This window comes from Gadus morhua, chromosome 11 (genome assembly GCF_902167405.1).
Source record: "Gadus morhua chromosome 11, gadMor3.0, whole genome shotgun sequence".
NCBI lineage: Eukaryota > Metazoa > Chordata > Actinopteri > Gadiformes > Gadidae > Gadus > Gadus morhua.
In genome coordinates, this window is record NC_044058.1 from 10,302,764 (window position 1) to 10,324,841 (window position 22,078).

The 22,078-nt window shown below is 46.9% G+C and overlaps 1 protein-coding gene across 1 annotated transcript; it reads left to right on the forward strand.

Moving 5' to 3' along the window:
• The first annotated feature begins 4,874 nt into the window (after positions 1 to 4,874).
• On the forward strand, positions 4,875 to 11,276 carry LOC115554254 (nuclear receptor subfamily 1 group D member 2). Its single transcript, XM_030370912.1, has 8 exons — positions 4,875 to 5,238; positions 6,606 to 6,851; positions 7,150 to 7,238; positions 7,387 to 7,531; positions 8,008 to 8,732; positions 8,954 to 9,139; positions 9,317 to 9,527; positions 9,806 to 11,276. The coding sequence occupies exons 1-8, from the start codon at positions 5,193 to 5,195 to the stop codon at positions 10,003 to 10,005; spliced, it is 1,848 nt and encodes a 615-aa protein (XP_030226772.1). The 5' UTR covers positions 4,875 to 5,192; the 3' UTR covers positions 10,006 to 11,276.
• Positions 11,277 to 22,078: the final 10,802 nt, after the last annotated feature.

The window sequence follows — 22,078 nt, forward strand, 5'->3', positions numbered from 1 at the left end:
TCAGACTAATAAATAATAAAACGTGTTTCATGCGCCATCATACATAAAACATTTCCAATCAGTCGAACATTTACAATTTATATATTTTATTTAATCCGAGTTTTGTACATTTCCGATTGCATATTGATAGTGGCAATGGTGATAATGTTTCTAGAGCGATTCTATATAGTAGGCCTGGCCTAGTATCTCATATTTGTAGGTAATTGTAATGTCTGTACAAATACATATACATATAAATATGTACCAATAAAAAAAATTAATAATATGTTTTTTTAATGGGTGCCTCACAATTAGTTTAGGGAAAAGGACAGCCGAGAATTCAAAGCAGATATTAATAAGGAAGATCAATTGGCATTACACCTAAAAGCTCTTAAATTAATCCTCTATATTCTGCAGTGTTCTCAACCATATCCACTTTGACAGTGTTGGATGTAAGGACTGGAGCAAAAACAAACATAGGATGAAGTAGTTAATCCGCACAGCGTTTTGCTGTTGACGTTGGATGGACATGGGCCGACTAAATAATAATAAAAATAGTCTGGGTTAAATGTTATTCTGACTGGTCTACACATAAACATGCAGAGTTTGTTGAATTGCAAATGTTTCTATTTTTCCTCATAAATTACTTCTCTGCAATCCGACATTAAACAAGAGTAACATTTAGAATTTGTATTTATTCTACTTATTCAACCATATCCACCTTGCTAACACCAACAACGTAGCTATAGGAGGAATATGAAATGGGAAAATGAAACAAGCCTACGCATTACATTCTCATTAACATCAAATGTACTTTGCATTACAGTGTATGTGCAACACACACACAAGACCAGTGTCTAGCGGCTTGAGCAAGCGGGGCTGGAGCTGTTCCAGTGTGGAAACAGGCTGATTACCTGCAGTATCTCCCACACACCACAGTAGGGAGGGGGGTCAGCCAGAGGACAAGCGTGTCAGACATTCCTTGGGCCCGCTGCTTCTGCCAGAATTGAATTCAAGTCCTATGCACTGCGCACATACAACACACACACACACACACACACACACACACACACACACACACACACACACACACACACACACACACACACACACACACACACACACACACACACACACACACACACACACACACACACCCTCCAAATACCATAAACATTCTGGATATCATCATCATCATTGACAACTACAACAACCACTAGTATAAAACAAAAACCGACCTGTCAAACATGTTAATGTGCATAGTGCAAGTGTTCATTTGAAAAGTTGCAGCAAAGTCTATCATTTTCTGCCCTGTAACAACATTTCCTTGTTTATTGATCAGCAGAAGTTAGTAGAAGGATAGGTGTTTAACAAAAAATGCCTGAACATCTCAGCCTAATTTGCTTTCTATAGAATATCTTTATTCCAATCCGAAAATAATCTGAAAAATCTGGGACTATAGTTCCCATTTCTGACAATATCTATTGAAATGATCCTGTGTTCTAAGAGCAAGTGAAGTGCAGTTTTAACTTATTTGCATAACTTTGATAGAAGAGTATGCTCAACAAAAAATATTTTTTTGCCTGCGTGAAAAAACATATGCAATTGACCATAGGCAGTATCTATTTTGATTTTAGTCTCAGTTGATTAACATTCCAAATGGGAACATCAATGGCTTTACAAGATGAAACTTAAAAGCAATCCAATGTTTTATGTGTGAATTTTACAACAGGTTGTAAACCTTGACTCAAAGTAAAGGGTCGAGTTTGGGTTTTATTGGTGCCGTTGCTTCTGTTGTGGACTTTTGTGAGCTGACACAATGACAGGAGCAGAGACTGTTAGAAGCTGGTCGCTCCATGGCCATTTGACAAATTATGAACATTGTTATTTATAAAAGCAATGAATAGCTCAAAATACACTAAGGCTAATCAAAGAGTAGGCCTAGCCCATCTATAGGTTGTCCCCTGGAAGTGGATTTAACTTGTTAAGTCAAAATCTAGATGTGGGACTGGCAGAACCCCAACAAAAATCATTACTGCAATTACATAAGTTTAAGACTGAAGTGGTATCAAGAATCATGAAATCAAAGAAAGAGAATATAAATCACGTCCCGCCCAGGTGAACCGTTGCATTGGTATTCATCAAAACACACTCAACGTGTATTTCAGCCTGAACGATGGTGTGAAAAAAAAACAACACTATACGGCTGCAAGGCATTGTGTGAAATAATGTGTTTGATCGATACCTTCGCATTAGTAGGTTGACAACTAATTTTAATGAGGCTAGGACGCCTCATGTTAGGCTCCTCAGAGAGCCCTTCTTCCGTATGACTCATCACCACACAGAGAAACTACCCATCTGGTGCACCGTCCTTTGAGGGAAAGACACACATGGATAGTTGGTTTTATCTGACCTACTTAGGGTAACAAAATATATTCGTATAATTTTGCCATTATAGATCATCCTTCTGTTTATACTATATTCTTGAGTGTGTTATGGTTCAATTCATGTATGTCAGCTTGTGACAGATGTCAACAATGTTCTTGTTATGATTATGGTTTACCATATACATTAAGATAATTTGTTAGGTAAATCCTCTAACAGGGTTAAGTATAACTCTGACCTGATGGTATATTAGATATGGCAGTAAAATCCCCATTGTATGATGTTTTCTCAACGGTAAAAAAAAACACTGTGAACGTGACGTTGTAGAAGTTGTTAACTAACTTAGCCATGGGTAATGAGTTAAATACTAGAAAATAAAGGCATTATTATTTTCTATAACATAAAATGCTAACTTTTAACATAGTGTACAATGGGTTGTGGTCTCCAAATTGACCAACCAATTTTATGCAAGAGAAAAGAGAGAGGGGAGCCAGGGAGGAATGATGTGCATGCACTGAATTAGTGTGCACTTTTTCTGGAAATGCAAAATAATGGGTAATGTAAGGTAATATGCATGTTCCTGAAAGTTAAAACTCCTTTCTCCCACGCAAGTATGTAGGTGTGGCAAGGTGTACAAAGAGGTCCAGGAAGTGGGGCTTGCAATTTTCAAGATTTATTTAATTAAAAAATATAAATTAATTTGGACAAAGATACCATGCTTGCTTGACAGCCATGTTCAATGTTTATTTTCAATATGACGTTCGGGTATTCTACATGAAGTTGTTAGGTTTGCTTCACAACAACAGAGGTACTTTATCAGGGAGGGGCTTTGGAGAGAGTGTCTCGTGCACTTTCCCCGATAGGAGGAGGGTCCCTTGCTGCGAGAGCGCGCATGCAGTTGGAGGTACGCTTCACTTTCACGCATGTGGATTGTTTATTTAATCGTGGAGTTTTAACAACGAGGTGTTGCAAGGTAACACATGGCTAACTATAAAAAGCTTTCATTCCATTGTACGTTAACTTTGGTCCACGTACAATTCATTCCTGAACACATCATCGTTCAGGCTGACAATTCAATTCATTGCAGCACATTGACAATGCCTACTGCTTAATGAAGGATTATTTTATCATACCTTATAGCCTTGGTGAATATCATGTCCATGGTGAATATGGAAATGTTTCCTATTTCCTAGCACGTGTTACAGGTGACACATATTCTATTAGACTGCATTTTCTACCCGCTAAAAAAGGTTTCCCCTCCCCCCCCCTCAAGCATGTTTTTACGACCTTTATATACACGTCAAAGAAGTCCTTCTCATTGACCCTGTCCAAAATTGTCATGCACAGATATCGCAGCAGGTCAGAAAGATGTATTATCATGATGATAAAGGATTATCAGAGTTTAAGTAAGCCAACTAAACAGATAAACAAAACAACACTGTGGAAAAGATGCTGTGATGTGAGTGAATTTTACATCATAGAATACTTTTAAATGGTTTCTCAGCTATTGTTATTGGTGGGGATGGACATTATTTGGAAACGGAAGGAAACCATGAGTGAACATCAGTACTTGTGTACAGTGTGCTTGTTGACTATACCGAATGGCTTTGCCATTGGTCAAAGGTGGCCAAGGGAGTAACCCAATGCATTATACAATTTGAAATGTAGTCTTCATGTTGTTGATAAAGTAAATATTTCTTTCCCCAATATATATTTTTTATTATTATTAGGTTTCCATTTAGATAGCACTTTCCATTTAGATAGCACTTTTCATTTAGATAGCACCTTTTGATCCGACTTTTTATATTATTTGTATTTGTACAGATCATTGTCTTAGTCTTATTGTACATGCAACTAATGTATTTCTTCAAAATGTTTCCCTTATGATTGCAGATCAACAAGAGTTTGCGGGATTCAGAAAATCCAAAGAAGCTGTTGGGAACGGCAGAATACCGTTCCAGAACGGCATATGCCGTTCCGCCTGAACGGCAGTTACCGTTCCTGAACGGCAGTTACCGTTCCTGAACGGCATATGCCATGGTATGTCAGTGGTCGCGGTGGCACATGCCACAGGCCAATCAACGATCTCGGCGTCTCTCTTCTGCCTGCTACCACAACAAACAAATGGCTTGGTAGAGAGAATGACCGACACAATTCAGCAGCGAGCTCTTTGTTATATTTTTTAATAGACCTTCAATTTGATTCTTATGTGTCATTAAATGCATGTATGTTTAGATTTATTTTAGGGTATGCCTTTCCACTGAAAGTTATGGATTAATATAAATACAATTTAATTCAAAGATTATTAAAGATTATTATTATCATAAATGTCAATATTTGGAAAGACATAGTGATTAATTTTTCTTCATTAGAATCAGTTGCATTGCACCAATACTGCCTGCCATAGAAAGGGGCTGCAACGTGAGTACAGTGGAAGGTTACGTCTACATTGATTTGGCTCCGCCCCCGACATCCTAAAAGTGTGTCACTGGGTTAAAGTGAGTGCTGCGACCCTGCCAAGGGGAGTGGCCGATAAATGGATCACATGAAGTACACCATTGAGAACATTCAGTTCTCTTGTTATCAGTCACTACTGGAAAGTCAAACAATAAGGGAGTTTCTACTACGCATCCACACCTATAGTTCCCTAAATACAACTCGAGAATCTGCTACAGACTTGCTATTTCAAAATACAACTACGGCACGACGATAAGCGGGTCGATCTTTGAAACAACGCAAGTCTGCACCAGACTGTCAACTTGACAAACACTGGCGAAGACGTTAATCTTGACAGCAGTGTTCAGCGAGCGTATTGCTTCCTGTTGACAATGCAGCAATCCAAGGTGCCTGAAGATAATGGAGCAACCAAGCCAGGTAAGACATCAAACCTCATTGAATGACGTTGATGCCTATAAAGTGTCCAATTACAAGATGTGTGTCATTTGCACCATCGAGTAGGCTACAACGTAGTCTATGTGTTATCAAGTGTTGTTAAAATAGCCTTAAACGTAGGTTTAATGTTCCTGGAATACATGGTAGTGATTGATTTTTTTTTTTCGAAATACTGTTTAAATGGTTGTTATTGTTATTCAATCAGGTATGACCCGTGCATCATTCATAAGTTGTGTTTTTTATATATTTATTTTCTGAATCAATTTTTTTATGAAATGATCTATTCAACTAAAATTCTGTATTTGGTGCAGTTTTCCAGTGAGATCGATGGGTAATAGGCCTATCCCGCATGTCATCCGTAAAAAAAACAACAACAATGTTCCGCTTTCTAGATCTCACATGGACAGAGCAGCCTAGCCATGTGCCACTGTGTATCGCGGCATAGTACATGTTCCGCAGCTCTCTCTCCCAATTGGTCGAGATTAATCAGTGACGCGCCTGTTGTATAATCGGCGCTCCATGTCCCGGTGCAGACGCAGACTGCAGGTCCACGTGAGACGGCGAGAGACAGAAGCTGTGACCTAGATTTCCCCCTTCCACTAAAACGCAACAAATCCACATGTTGGTGTACAGTGAAAGCGTATAGTCATGGCTTGGTAATGTTATATTGATTGGCAATAAGTAGAATAAGGCCTACTAATTTAAGAGACCATCGAAAATAAAAGCAAACTCAAATATTGGATTGTTTGGTCGACAGGTCATAATCAATCTTACTTTACATCTCGTTAAATATTCAGTTTGATTTTGTTAGTGTACAGTATTTGTCTGTTCTGGTGTTCTGTTGGTGGCTGAGGTCCCTCCTTCACAGTAAAGCGTTTTTGAGTGTCTAGAAAAGCGCTATATAGGTTCAATCTATTATTATTAGCTTATTATTATTATTATTCAAGTTGTGTTTTTTCTAACAAAAAACGTCTATTTATATTTTAATGGCAGTAGGCCTAGGAATTATTAGGTCTACCTGTCGGTATATCCCTTAATATATACGCTGACTATATTAACACCTCATCGCTTATTTTTTTTAATTTAACTTCGATTAAATGCATAATTGAATTGACAAGGGTCAAGGAGAGCAAGCCCTTGTTTGACATCTGATCCGGTCATTTTTTTTATTCTTGGATTCTTTTTGTTTCACTGGGGTAACTGTGTGAATCATATAAATGATGTGGAAAATGTGGTGCCAGAATTGCCACCCTTCATCCCTGCTTTGCATTTGACCGAGAATACATTTATTTTCCTATTATCAAAATTATTAAATTCTCAATCGCCCTGTTACCCCCCCCTCTCCACAGGGGGTGTCATAGCGTACATCTCCTCGGGCTCCGCCTCCAGTCCTGAGTCTTGCATGAGCGACAGCTCCAGCAGCAGCTACCTGTCCTGCTCTCTGACGATGTCCCGCCCCTCACTGCCCAGCCGTGCCGTGGGCATGCTGGTGGACATTGGGCCAATGACCAAAGCAGGCCAGCACCGCGGCCCTGTGGGTGAGAGGTCCAGACGCTCGTCATCGTCCTCTTCCTCCTCCAAGAGGAGCATCACCAGTAAGCCCACGCCCCCTGCTAATCGTAGCTCTACTACAATCCTAGGCAACGGACAAATGCTGGAGTAACTAAAAAGGGGTTGACAATGCATTCTAAATGCAAAAGATAGATAAAAAAAATGGAAAAATATTATTTCTAACATGTAAGAACAATTTAAAATAAATAAATAATAATAATATATATAATGCCGTTATGAACAAAGAACATAAAGTGTGAAAGCTAGTTGGCGTGAACCATGGCACTGTGCTTCAACCGGGCTAACTGAGTGTCTCTCCTGCCCCTCGGTTGTGTATGGCAGAGATCAACGGCTTGGTGCTGCTCTGCAAGGTGTGTGGCGATGTGGCGTCTGGCTTCCATTACGGCGTGCATGCCTGCGAGGGCTGCAAGGTGCGGACACACAAACACATCATCACACACCTGATTCAGGGTTTTTCCTGAATGATTGAAAATAATATGTATCCTCTATTACTCCTTAAGCTATACAGGCCCCTCAGTGACCGAAACATGTTCTTACGGTTCTCTCCCGGCTCCTCAGGGATTCTTCCGCAGGAGCATCCAGCACAACATCCAGTACAAGAAGTGTCTGAAGTTGGAGAACTGCACCATCATGAGGAGCAACCGCAATCGCTGCCAACAGTGCAGATTCAAGAAGTGTCTGTCCGTAGGCATGTCAAGAGATGGTAAGGGCCCTTTCAGGCTCTATTATTACCATCTCAGCTTCACACATTGTCTGTGAAGAAGTGTCGGGTTTTATGAAGACCGGGAAAATGCCTTCGGGAACAGCTGAATGTAGGGATTCACCCGTCTTGAATCGTTTTTATTTGTGTTTTGGTCTCTTTTCTTCAAATAATAGTATTTTTGGGTTACCTGGTTGGGTTAGCTGGTTGTTATTTTCCAGTTGATAAACCAAACATCTTTGATCTTTAACAGATTATATACACCATGAGTTACTTATTTAGTTATCTATCGGTCATGGTCGTTTAAAGAGAAGTCCTTTTAGATCTGGCAGAAGTTTTAGAGCTTTGCCTTGATTGACCCAAGTTAAGACAGATGACCGTTTGTTGAGTTAATAGAGTTAAAGTGAACATAGGACAAGTTGATAGGAATACCACTGTTGTGCATCTAAAGAACCTTTCTGCTAACTCCTTCCCTGCAGCTGTGCGCTTTGGTCGGATCCCGAAGCGCGAGAAGCAGAGGATGCTGCTGGAGATGCAGAATGCCATGAACAACATGATGTGCGGCGGCAGCGGTGGCGTACTGCCTGGCCACCAGAGCACAACACCTCCTTTTAAGGCCATGGCCCTCCACACCAGCAGCTTGCCTTCCTCATCGTCATCCTCTTCATCCTGCTCCTCGTCCTCCTCATCCTGCTCAAGTCGCTTCTCAGCCCGCTGCCCCCAGGGCACTGAGTCGGTGGTTGCCATGGAGACCAACTCCAGCTCCGCTTCCTCTTGTGGCTCAGACAGCGGCGAGGACGAGACTGTCAACATGGTAACGGCGTGGCCACAGGAAAGTTTCACCAACAGCAGGCAAGGGTCACCGGGGCTTGGGTTGCCCGGCCTGGTCGCTGTGGAGACCCCGGTGAGTGACAACCATTTCGAAGTCGAGCAGACCAGATGGAACTGTTGGAACAACAACAACATCAATGTCGCATCAGAGGAATACCAGCAACGTAACCAAGGCAACAGCCAGCGTGTCACCAACACAGCTTACAGGGAAGAGGGAGTTGACCACCAGCAGCAGCAGCTCAGCAGCGCCCCTGGTGGTGAAAGGTCAGATGACGTCCACAGCCTTCCGCAAGACCAGCACACCTTTTGCGCCCCAAGCGTATCCAATGGCAACAGTGGACCAATCAACAGCCTGCACAACAGAGCTCACTTGGTGAGTGTTTGGTAAACAAGCTAAAGCTTTTTCAACTCCAAAGTTAAATCCTCACAAGTGGAGGCAGGATAGTTTAGGCTGGATTAGAGGCTTTAGCTCTCAGCCACTAGGTGCAACCCAAATGTCCACATTCCACCTGTAGGTATCCTTGAGCAAGTTGCCCTAACCCAAACCTGCTCGTGCAGCTCTGACTTGGAGCTAAAAATGGTCTGATGGTTCAGGTGTCGCCAACGAACGACTCGCCAAACGTGGAGCCCAGGGGGCCCAGCCAGGAAATCTGGGAGGACTTCTCCATGAGCTTTACTCCGGCTGTGCGCGAGGTGGTGGACTTCGCCAAGAGGATCCTGGGCTTCCGCCAGCTCTCTGAACAGGACCAGGTCGGCCTGCTGAAGGCCGGCACCTTCGAGGTGAGCCACACCTTCCAGAGCTCCTCTGTTGAATTAAGATGAACATATATTTCATGTAGTGTGTGCTGCTGAAGCCCGCCCCGGCTCAACAGTCAGAGCCGACGTCATCCCTGATGGCCACCGTCGCCCCCCCCCTTTGCAACGATCCCTGAATGTGCTCTCTCTCCGTGTCTCCAGGTGCTAATGGTTCGCTTCGCCTCTCTGTTCGACGTGGCCGAGCACACGGTCACCTTCCTGAGCGGGAGGCGCTACAGCCTGGGGGCCCTGGGAGCGCTGGGCGCCGGTGAGCTCCTCAACGCCATGTGTGAGTTCAGCGAGAAGCTGGCGGCTCTCCGTCTGGACCGCGATGAGATGAGCCTGTTCACTGCCGTCGTGCTCGTCTCCGCCGGTATGAACCCCCTACAATACCTACCTACCTAACTACCTACCTGAGGAAGAGTTTATTGTTTCATGCTGATTCCTTGATTTAGTTATTTATTTCAAAAGAGATGCAGCATCTATTTTTTAAGGGGGTCCACAGGTACAAAACATAGAAGTTCAGAGACAATTACAAGACCTAAAACAATCAACCTAGGAACGTCAACAAGGACATGCACATAGGGGTATCTTTCATAGAGCATCATGGCTTATCCTTTCGTCTCTTCCCCCCTCTCTTCCCGGTACCAGACCGCTCTGGGATCCAGGACCTGGACTCTGTGGAGGCCCTGCAGGAACACCTGATCCAGGCCTTGCGGGACCTGGTGACGAGGAACCACGGGCACAACGGCGCCACCACCTTCACCAAGCTGCTGCTCAAGCTTCCAGAGCTGCGCTCGCTCAACAATGTGCACTCGGAGGAGCTGCTCTCTTTCAAAGTGCACCCTTGATGCCACCCGGGTCGGGCTTCGCCTTAGCTTACCCTCAAGGCCTGGTATCGTCCCTTACCTGGGACGGTCCCCAGGCCCTTTCAAGATACGGGCGCCAGTTTCATCTCTTACCTTATCTTACCCTAAGGACTGGGGTCCTTGCCCTGTCTTACCCTAAAGGAGAGATTTTGAGAAGGACCAGTATAGGGCATGGATGCTCTGTTCCCTGTGCACTTTTAAATTATGATTAACAAAGCCACAACGACCATGACTATATACAGATGACCCGACCACCCCCCTCCCCCCCCCCACAGATACTAACTCCTTCCCATTCTCCCTTTCTATTTGAACGATTTGATTGCTTTGTTTATTTTGAGGACTAGACAAGAGGACTACGTTAGGAGAGAATATCAGATGTACTGTATTTATGCATTGAAATGTTTAATTTGCCGGTGACTTGTTGCAAACACAAGTAACCTAATTTCAATATCAGAGCCAGGCTAAGGATAAAGGGGTGCTATGCTAGTTTTAGTCGGGCGGAGGGTGGACTTTAGGTGGCTTAATGAAATGAGATTTATGCGAAAGCCTTTACAAGTGTATCGGCTCAAAACAAATGTGTCAGTGAGACTTTTGCATACCTTTTTATGTAGAGAATGTTTTGTTTATAGTCATTCATTTTTACTTTAATTGTGATTCACATTCACCATGGAAAGCAAGCTATCAGAAAACGTTTCAAAGGATGTGTAATGATTGCTGCTAACTCATTGCTTGCTAACCGCCATACCCTCATCAGGGTAAAGTAATGTTACCACGGCAAAAACAAACAACATTCAATATTCCAGCTTCTAGGTTTTAGCTTTCCATTTGTTCAAATGTTCTATCCCATATTGCATACATGAATCAATTCTGGTGCAAGTCCATCGCTGGGTAGGATAGGATGCTAAAGGTCTTATATGCTGAACTGCTGACTGCTAGGCTAACTCAAAAGCCCTACCATGCTGCTATAAGTGAAAAAACATTGACTTTGTTAACGTGTCTAGGTTTCTTTATCACGAGTCACATTTGCTGACAATTATTTTAAGAATTTAGGACTGGTAGGAACGATTCTTGAACATTTCACATTATTTGAAATAAATAGGTATATGTGTGTGTGTGAAATGTATACACAGAAATGTGTATCCAAGTATGTTTCTCCCACAGGCAACACTGCAATATGTTTATAGTTGTGCCATTCATGAACATAAATATATGAATACAATACTATGAAATAAAATACAAATGAAGTCATGTGATCATTTTGTATGTGTTTGTTTCAATCAGACTGGAAGAACCAGTCCTTTTCTTGAAAAACATAAGTGCCACTTAATTATCATAATTTCCCATAAACTGAACTAAACAAACATCAACAAATAATTCCAAGTTTATCATAACATTAATGCAGAAGTTCGTAAATGGTGGAATCTTTTTTCCCAAAGATTGTTTGAAGGTCCCATGACATGCTATTTTATGTATTCTTTAATATAGGTATTAGTGGGCAACTAACACAGTATTCAAAGACGTTCCTGAAATTCAGCCGTGGTGCAGAGTTACAGCCACTCCAAGCCAGTCGCACATTGAGCTTCCCCCAAATGCGCTGTTTTGGTGTCTGTAGCTATAATGCAAATGAGGAGGAGCGAGGCGGGTCAAGGAGGAGGGTGGGGGTGTGGCCCTGAGCAGCTTGCAGCCACGGTACCATGCGCTCTGTTTACAGTGGATGTATCGCAATGGCGAGGCGCACACAGCCATTAGCCGTGTTCTGTAAATATTCTAGAACACACGGGAGTCCTTGAGCTCTGTATCTAAATATTATCATGTAGCCTACATAGATATCTATATCATATAACATATATTATCATATATTCTCTGACGTTCCTGGTTCTTCAACGTCCACATCAATGTGAAGTTGACTGAACCGCGACAAGAAGGAGAAAGGGATTGTTGCCGGGCAGCGCAGCGGGGCTCAAGCGGGAGACATTCGCCGCCAACAATCCCTTTATCCTCCATGTCGTGGTTCATGTTCTTGAGGGAGTCAAAGCCAAAGTTCCTTCCCCCCAATTCATTCTCAACCTTGGCTGAGATAACCCCCACTACGAGTCTCGTTGTAGAAATACCAGAGACGAGAGTCCGACGTGTTATGCGCCATAACACCAAAAGCAGAACGGTTATCCAAATAACAAGGAAGTGTACAACACTTGCGTTACAGTCCTGGAGCTCTATCTATATCATATAATACATATTATCACCTCTCCTGGAACCGTCCCCTTATCGTGGTGGAGAGGTTTGAGTGTCCCTGTGAACCTGAGGGCTGTGTTGTCTGGAGCCTCGTGCTCCTGGTAGGGTCTCTCATGGCAGAGTGGTCTCAGGTGAGGGGCCAGACTAAGAATGGTTCAAAAACCTCAATGAATAACTTAAGAAGAGGAGATGTGACCCGGCCCGGAGGAAGCCCGGGGCCCCCCGTCTGGAGCCAGGCCCAGACGGAGGGCTCGATGGCGAGCGCCTGGTGGCCGGGTTTGCCACGGAGCCCGGTCGGGCACAGCCCGAACACACTACGTGGCACCCCCCCTCTCTTCATCCCATGGGCCCACCACCTGTGGGAAGACCCGTTGGGGTCGGGTGCGCAGCCACATGGGTGGCAGCGAAGGTCAGGGGTCTCGACGGACCAGACCCGGGCGACAGAAGCTGGCTCTAGGGACGTGGAACGTCACCTCGTTGTGGGCAAAGGAACCGGAGCTTGTGAGGGAGGTGGAGCGCATCAGATCTGGTGGGGCTTACCTCCACGCACAGTCTCAGCTCTGGTACCGTACTCCTGGATAAGGGTTGGACTCTATTCTTCTCCAGAGTTGCCGAGGGCGTGAGGCGCCGGGCGGGTGTGGGGATACTCATAAATCCCCGGCTGAGCGCCGTGGTGTTGGAGTTTACCCCGGTAGGTGAGAGGGTCGCCTCCCTGCGCCTAAGGGTTGTAGGGGGGAAAAGTCTGACTGTTGTTTGTGCGTATGCACCAAACAGCAGCTCAGAGTACTCGGCCTTCTTGGAGACCCTGAATGGAGTCCTGTATGGGGCTCCAGTAGGGGACTCCGTAGTTTTGCTGGGAGACTTCAACGCCCATGTGGGCAACGATGGAGACACCTGGAGAGGCGTGGTGGGGAGGAACGGCCTCCCTGATCTAATCCCGAGCGGTCGTTTGTTATTGGACTTCTGTGCTAGTCATGGATTATCCTCATCCTCATCCTCATTGTCATCCGCTTATCCGGGGTCGGGTCGCGGGGGGAGCAGCTCAAGCAGGGGGCCCCAGAGTTCCCTTTCCCGGGCCACATTGACCAGCTCTGACGGGGGGATCCCGAGGCGTTCCCAGGCCAGTGTTGAGATATAATCTCTCCACCTAGTCCTGGGTCTTCCCCGAGGTCTCCTCCCCACTGGACGTGCCTGAAACACCTCCCAAGGAAGGCGCCCAGTGGGCATCCTTACCAGATGCCCGAACCACCTCAGCTGACTCCTTTCTAAGTAAAGGAGCAGCGTCTCTAATCCGAGTTCCTCACGGATGGCTGAGCTTCTCACCCTATCCCTAAGGGAGACGCCAGCCACCCTTCTGAGAAAACTCATCTCGGCCGCTTGTACCCGCGATCTCGTCCTTTCGGTCATCACCCAGCCCTCATGACCATAGGTGAGGATAGGAACGAAGATCGACCGGTAGATCGAGAGCTTTGCCTTGCGGCTCAGCTCTCTTTTCGTTACAACGGTGCGGTAAAGCGAACGCAATACCGCCCCCGCTGCTCCGATTCTCCGGCCAATCTCACGCTCCATAGTACCCTCACTCGCGAACAAGACCCCGAGGTACTTGAACTCCTTCACCTGGGCTAAGGACTCATTTCCTACCCGGAGTAAGCAATCCACCGGTTTCCTGCTAAGAGTCATGGCCTCAGATTTAGCGGTGCTGATCCTCATCCCAGCCGCTTCACACTCGGCCGCCAGCCGATCCAGTGAGTGCTGAAGGTCACAGGCCGATGATCCAATGAGGACCACATCATCTGCAAAAAGCAGTGACGAGATCCTCAGACCACCGAACTGCAACCCCTCCCCACCACGACTACGCCTCGATATCCTGTCCATGTATATCACAAACAGGATTGGTGACAAGGCGCAGCCCTGGCGGAGACCAGCACCCACTGAGAACGAAACTGACTGGCTGCCGAGAACACGAACACAGCTCTCGCTTTGGGAGTACAAAGATTGGATGGCCCTGAGGATAGACCCCCTTACCCCATACTCCCGCAGCACCTCCCACAGTTTCTCCCGGGGGACCCGGTCATACGCCTTCTCCAGATCCACAAAACACATGTAGACCGGATGGGCATACTCCCAGGCCCCCTCCAGGATCCTTGCGAGAGTGAAGAGCTGGTCCGTAGTTCCACGTCCGGGGCGAAAACCGCATTGTTCCTCTTCAATCTGAGGTTCGACGATCGGCCGAACCCTCCTTTCCAGCACCTTGGAGTAGACTTTACCAGGGAGGCTGAGAAGTGTGATACCCCGGTAATTGGCACACACTCTCTGGTCCCCCTTTTTGAACAGGGGAACCACCACCCCGGTTTGCCACTCCTTTGGCACTGTACCCGACTCCCACGCGATGTTGAATAGGCGTGTCAACCATGACAGCCCCTCAACACCCAGAGCCTTTAGCATTTCTGGCTGGATCTCATCAATCCCTGGGGCTTTGCCACTGCGGAGATGTTTGACTACCTCAGTGACCTCCACCAGGGAAATTGACGACGAAACACCATCAACCTCGAGCTCTGCCTCCAACATAGAGGGCGTGTTATTCGGATTCAGGAGTTCCTCAAAGTGTTCCTTCCAACGTCCGACGACCTCCTCAGTTGAGGTCAACAGAGTCCCATCCTTACTGTACACAGCTTGGATGGTTCCCCGTTTCCCCCTCCTGAGGTGCCGGATAGTCTTCCAGAAACACTTTGGTGCCGACCGAAAGTCCTTCTCCATGGCCTCTCCGAACTTCTCCCACACCCGCTGCTTAGCCTCCGACACGGCAGCCGCTGCAGCCCTTCGAGCCTGTCGGTACCCTGCAACCGAGTCAGGAGTCCTCCAGGATATCATATCCCGGAAGGCCTCCTTCTTCAGTCGGACGGCTTCCCTGACCACCGGTGTCCACCACGGTGTCCGAGGGTTACCGCCCCTTGAGGAGCCTAAGACCCTGAGGCCACAGCTAGCCACCGCAGCTTCAGCAATGGAGGCTTTGAACACCGCCCACTCCGGCTCAATGCCCCCAACCTCCACAGGAATGCCAGAAAAGCTCCGCCGGAGGTGTGAGTTGAAGATACCTAGGACGGGGGCCTCCTCCAGACGTTCCCAGTTCACCCGCACTACTCGTTTGGGCTTACCAGGTCTATCCGGAAATTTCCCCCATTCCCTGATCTAACTCACAACCAGATGGTGGTCGGTTGACAGTTCTGCCCCTCTCTCTACCCGAGTGTCCAAAACATGCGGCCTCAGATCAGATGACACGATCACGAAATCGATCATCGATCTTCGGCCTAGGGTACTCTGGTACCAGGTACACTTATGAGCACCCTTATGTTCGAACATGGTGTTTGTTATGGATAATCCATGACTAGCACAGAAATCCAATAACAAACGACCGCTCGGGTTTAGATCAGGGAGGCCGTTCCTCCCCACCACGCCTCTCCAGGTGTCTCCATCGTTGCCCACGTGGGCGTTGAAGTCTCCCAGCAGAACTACGGAGTCCCCTACTGGAGCCCCATACAGGACTCCATTCAGGGTCTCCAAGAAGGCCGAGTACTCTGAGCTGCTGTTTGGTGCATATGCACAAACAACAGTCAGAGTTTTCCCCCCTACAACCCTTAGGCGCAGGGAGGCGACCCTCTCGTCTACCGGGGTAAACTCCAACACCGCGGCGCTCAGCCGGGGATTTATGAGTATCCCCACACCCGCCCGGCGCCTCACGCCCTCGGCAACTCCGGAGAAGAATAGAGTCCAACCCTTATCCAGGAGTACGGTACCAGAGCTGAGACTGTGCGTGGAGGTAAGCCCCACCAGATCTAACTGATAGCGCTCCCCCTCCCTCACAAGCTCCGGTTCCTTTCCCCACAGCGAGGTGACGTTCCACGTCCCCAGAGCCAGCTTCTGCCGCCCGGGTCTGGTCCGTCGAGACCCCTGACCTTCGCTGCCACCCATGTGGCTGCGCACCCGACCCCAACGGGTCTTCCCACAGGTGGTGGGCCCATGGGATGAAGAGAGGGGGGGTGCCACGTAGTTTGTTCGGGCTGTGCCCGACCGGGCTCCGTGGCAAACCCGGCCACCAGGCGCTCGCCATCGAGCCCTCCGTCTGGGCCTGGCTCCAGACGGGGGCCCCGGGCTTCCTCCGGGCCGGGTCACATCTCCTCTTTTTTCGTTCTTCATTGGAGTTTTTTTTTGAACCATTCTTAGTCTGGCCCCTCACCTGAGACCACTCTGCCATGAGAGACCCTACCAGGAGCACAAGGCTCCCGACAACACAGCTCTCAGGTTCACAGGGACACGCAAACCTCTCCACCACGATAAGGTGACGGTTCCAGGAGAGGAACATGGATTATCCATAACGATATGTGTGTTTCTCTTACTACTACCCGGGTAGGTTAGTGTGTATCTATTTGTTGTCTTATCTGTTATGAATGGATCTTCACAATCGTTTTCTATGGCGGTGTTCACGGCTGGCCACGCCGTATCCAAACCCTCCTCAGTTCTATTGGGCAAATCTCGCCATCGAATGGCGAGCTTTGCTGGCTATGTACGTGAAACATTTGATCGAATCTTCCTTTGATCAAACAAAAAAACTAGAGCTGTCAGTTAAACGCGTTATTAACGATGTTAACGCAAACCAAATTTAACGGCGTTAATTTTTTTATCGCGCGATTAACGCAATTATTTTATTTAAAAAAAAAAAAAAAAAAAAAAATTCTTTGGCTCAAAACAAAGAAGCAGTAGCCTGACTGCTATGTTCAAATTACATTTGTTCAAAGCAGTCGTTTAATTGCACTATAGGCTCTTTTTTTGTATCGTCCTGTTTTGATCAGTGTATATGCCAATGTTGTTATCAATAAAAAATCATTTGCACAAGGCAAGCCGATGCACTTCACCATGTTGATAAGAGAATTAAAATGAGAAGAATTATGGGACAAAAAAATCAAGGGATATTTAGCATAGAAAAAGAATTTGCAATTAATCGCGATTAATTAGAGTTAACTATGACATTAATGCGATTAATCACGATTAAATATTTTAATCGCTTGACAGCTCTAAAAAAAACCCAACCTGCACAATTAGTGCAGAATTGTAAGTTATCTGGTACTATTCTGTATCAAATATGGGATTTGACAAATCTATATTACAATGTATAACCAAAAACCAAGGTTATATTTATAAATATAATGCAATGAATCGTCACCCATTAGAACAATTAGTATTTAAACCACAAAGAATGAAATACTTATCTTGAATTACAATATGTCACAGTATTTAATCAAACAATTAATTATTTATCTTTTTAAACCATGTTTCTAACTTAATATTTGTAATTCTAATTATTTGTATACATATTTATGTTTTAACCATTAAATTGAATGAAATTACTCTTAAACTTATTTAACAAGTGCACTACAGTCAACAAAATGAATTCAATCACACTTAAAGTGGGTTAAGTATGCAAAACAATGTCCATCAGTAACATCTAAATAAACGCATTGCTCCTTTAAGGTTTCATCATCATGTCTGTGCTGCTCTACTAAGATGCGTCCCCCCCCCACCGTCAACAATCGCTTCCCCCCCCGTCAACAATCCTCTGCCTAGGGCCCCCACACTACCTTGAATCGCCCCTGACTCCAATTCTCCACCTCAGAGGTCTGCGACATCCTGACCAGGGTGAATGCTCGGAAAGCTGCTGGCCCTGATGAAGTCCCGGACGTGTGCTGCGAGTCTGCACTGAGCAGTTGGCTGGTGTCTTCACTGACATATTCAACATGTCACAACATGTCACAACATGTCACCAATCAACCATTGTTCAGGGGTGCCACGAGCAGTTAAAAAAAAAAGATCATCTACGGCGTGTTTGTCTATGAAGTATCGTAACATTGTGTGGGGAATTGGCAAATTGGCGCCCCCTCTGCTGCAGGCGCACCAGCTTGTTAAAAAGCTGCCGTGCACAGATGGACACACCGACCGAAGTCCGTAGGGTCATTAGACATACCCCCAAATTTTGACCTCACAAAACACTTGGAAGCTGATGTGAGTTGAGGAAATGTTGCATGCAAGTCGTGCTAGTAGTGCTAGTAGTGCTGTTATCCAAATATCCGAATATAAAGAACGCTTCTCACCTCTACAATTTTCACTGGCCATGGTTCACCTTTAACTATAACCTTCCAATTATTATGTAGTTATATTATTAAGGGCTAGTAGCATTCTTAAAAAAAGTATTTGTCTCCAGTCCATACCTGAGAAGAGGAGGCCAATAAGCACCATGGTGTCCATACTTGGTTTCGCGGCAAAATTGAATTACAGAAAGTACCAATTACATTTAGATTATGACAAAGCCATGCTATGGATTGTTTTCTAATTGGTCGATACAAGATACAATAGCATTGGACATGGTCAGTTTATCTAAATGCACCAGTATTCAATTAACGTGACTTCTGAGGGATACTAATTTACAGTGTAGCATGGTGTATATTTATAGCATAAGAATCCAGGGATCCAGTTTGCTGTGGTCATTGTAGTTAAATAGTAGATGAATTAAACCACATACGTAGTCAGGCAGTTTCTCCTATACAAATTAAGGGGGGGGGGGTTTGTCCTCGTCAGGTGAAACAGCTGACTTGAAAGCTGCCTCCTTGTTTACCTGATCACTCATACGCTGGGGGTCGGATGAGTTGAATTGCTCTTCAATCCTTTGCTTCTAGTTGTGTTTGGCCCTGGCTATTCCTTTCCTCAGTTTGGATCTGGTAGAGCTGTGGGCCTCCTGGTCCCCGACCTAAGGGCTGCGTCCCTGGCCTTGAAGAGAAGGCGAACTTCCTTGTTCATCCAGGGTTTCTGGTTAGGGAATAGTTTCGCTGTTTTGTGTGTAGTCACTCCCTCTGCACACACGTTGAGGTAATCCATGACAGATTTGGCTACGGTGTTGGTGTTGGTATGGGAGTCCTTGGTGGCATCAGCAAAAAAGAAATTCCAGTCAGTGTTGAAGTTGGTCTTGTAATGTGGGATCTGGCTTTAACTGGGGTGTGGGGAGAAAACAGCCGTCTGCGATGGAGGCGGGCGGGGCTGATAAGCCTTGGGGCCAGGAGGAGGAGCTGCCGGCGGTGCCGTGACAGTGGCTGTCGGGGGCCTATGGGGGCGACGGGAGCCTGGAGCGGAGCGCTGCTGCCTTGGTGAAGGCGGAGGGCGGGAGACGTGTTCCTGGAATTTCTCTGCCTCCTCGGAAGCAGCATTCATCCACCAGAGATGACAGACGGGGCCCGAACAGCCCGTCCGGGCTGATGGGGCACTCCAGTAACTGTCGCCTCATCGGCTCAAGGATGCCCGGGGTCTGCTGCAGCCACAGGTTCCTCTGTATGAGGTGCTGCCATGCCGCCGTCCGGGCCGCTGCCACCGCGCCGGTGGAGCAGAGGCAGAGGATGACACCGGCGAACTGCCTGTTCGGCCAGACAACAAGGGTCAGCCACCATGGTGGAGATGTTATGTGCCAGCAGGGCGATGTTATTCATAACAGCCTCTTGCTGCATCATACACTGATGCGATCTGTCTGTAAGCTTGGCCGTCAGCTGGTCTTAGGGAGTGGGGCAGTGGTCGCTGATCCCCGGCTTCACTCCAAAGACAGCACACAGAGCGGGATCCAGCGGCGGTACTGCCCTGTACCGCCGCAGCCCCACTGAAGTACGGTCTGATGGCGGGAAACAACGGCCAGATCGGGTCGAGACGGGCGGGGCGTGTCGCGACCTCGAGCACCCAGATGCCATGCAGCTGGTCCGGGCGTTGGGGGGCCTGAGGCATGGGCACCGCAAGGCCAAGGTTTGCGGCTGCCCTTGCATTAATGCCTGGTAGCTCTGCCAAGCCGGGGGAGACGCCCCCTCCTCGTCGCGAGTCGTCCGACTCCGAGTTCACAAGGAGAGTGAGGTCATCGTCGAGCGGGACAGTAAAGTCGTCGGCCCATTCAGCAATGACGGCGCCATTGTCGGCTCTGCACTGTCTGTCGTCCACCGGCAGCGCAATGCCGACACAGGCAGAGCGGCGAGAGCGCCAAGACGGCATGTTCATGCCCAAGGCAGCCCTCACACACCTCATGGCTGTCATACGGCAAGATGTAACCCGTGTTACATGTCTTGCAGATGCGGATCGTCTTTGAGTCCATAATATCTATTTATTTACTTCAGTATGCTACAGGATCGTGGGAGCAGAACGTCCGCCGGCGCAGGGTTATATGTGCGGACTGTGGACGTGATTGAGGCCAGCGCTGTTGGTGGGCGGGGATACAAATTTTCAGTGCTACGGATCGCGCCTAGGAAAAACACAATAGCGATAGCCTTAAAAGGCGAAGCCTATACGACATAGAACATGACGTTACATTCCATAAGGATTTTCTGTGTGAGGGTCCATATCTTGAGTTCGTCCAACCTGCTGAACAAAGAGCGCACCTTGGCAAGGAAAATGCTAGGCAGCGCAGTTCAGTGCGGGTTTAGCCATGGCTTCGCACGCACGGCACCTCCCTATCGCTACATGCCCACTGCACCGTCAGTCAACGGACGTGGGAAGGTATGGCTGACTGATGGGGGAGTAGTCTTTGCAGAGGCATCCGTCAGCCAATCAAATCGCTTCGCCGGGTTCTTCCCGCTTCTTCCTGCTTGTTGCGAGGCAAGATTACCCGATTTCCCGCTTTCCAGTATCGTCAGAGCCCGAGTCGCGTCACAGTGCTTAAATTTGCATACGTGATCTGATTGGATGACGGATCCGTCGCTGCCGAAAAAGTTGAAAATTTTTCAAGTTCTTGACGGAGCCGAAGGCTCCAACAGAACGGATGGATCCACAATGCATTGCGCGTCCGTCCCCATTCAAGGTCAATGGGGATCAGTCAACGGACGGAGGTAGTGGGCACGGGGCGTTACCCTACATGCCCACTGCACCGTCAGTCAACGGACATGGGAAGGCGTGGCTGACGGATGGGGGAGTAGTCTTTGCAGAGGCATCCGTCAGCCAATCAAATCGCTTCGCCGGGTTCTTCACGCTTCTTCCTGCTTGTTGCGATGCAAGATGACCCGCTTTCCCGCTTTCCAGTATTGTCAGAGCCCGAGTCGCGTCACAGCGCTTAAATATGCATACGCAATCTGATTGGATGACGGATCTGTCGCTGCCGAAAAAGTTGAACATTTTTCAACTTTTTGACGGAACCAAAGGCTCCAACGGAACGGACGGATCCACAATGCATTGCGCGTCCGTCCCCATTCAAAGTCAATGGGGATCAGTCAACGGACGGAGGTAGTGGGCACGAGGCGTTAGCCCGTTTCTGCCTGAGGTCACATCTCCGTCTACGAGTCTTTCCGGTCGGTAAGAATTCTGTGGTGGATTTTAACCGAGATATAAAACACTTCGACTAATTCAAGAGAGAGTAAAAGAAACCGAGGGGTCGGAGCAAGTATTGACAATAGACTTTATCGTAAAAAACAACAACGATAACAGCCGAGTGGGTTTGCAAAGACACTGCCGGTTCACAAACTCCAGCGTTTTTTGCACAAACGCACAAACAGAGCAGTTTCTCCTTGAGGTGTCCGCCTCCATTCAGTCATAAATCCGTCTTAACCTGAATGGTCAGCAAATGGTCAACAAAGATAGCCCTAGACACTAGGCTGAGGTCATCACGCCTTAACCCCGTAGCTTCCTGCTCCTTTTAAGGGTTCCACCATCTGTTCTAACCTCAGACTCGCAGGCACCGTGTGTTTTCTACCATTAGATATACAGACCTAATAATAATCATAGTTTACCATAGAATATAATCATTAATTTCTACCAC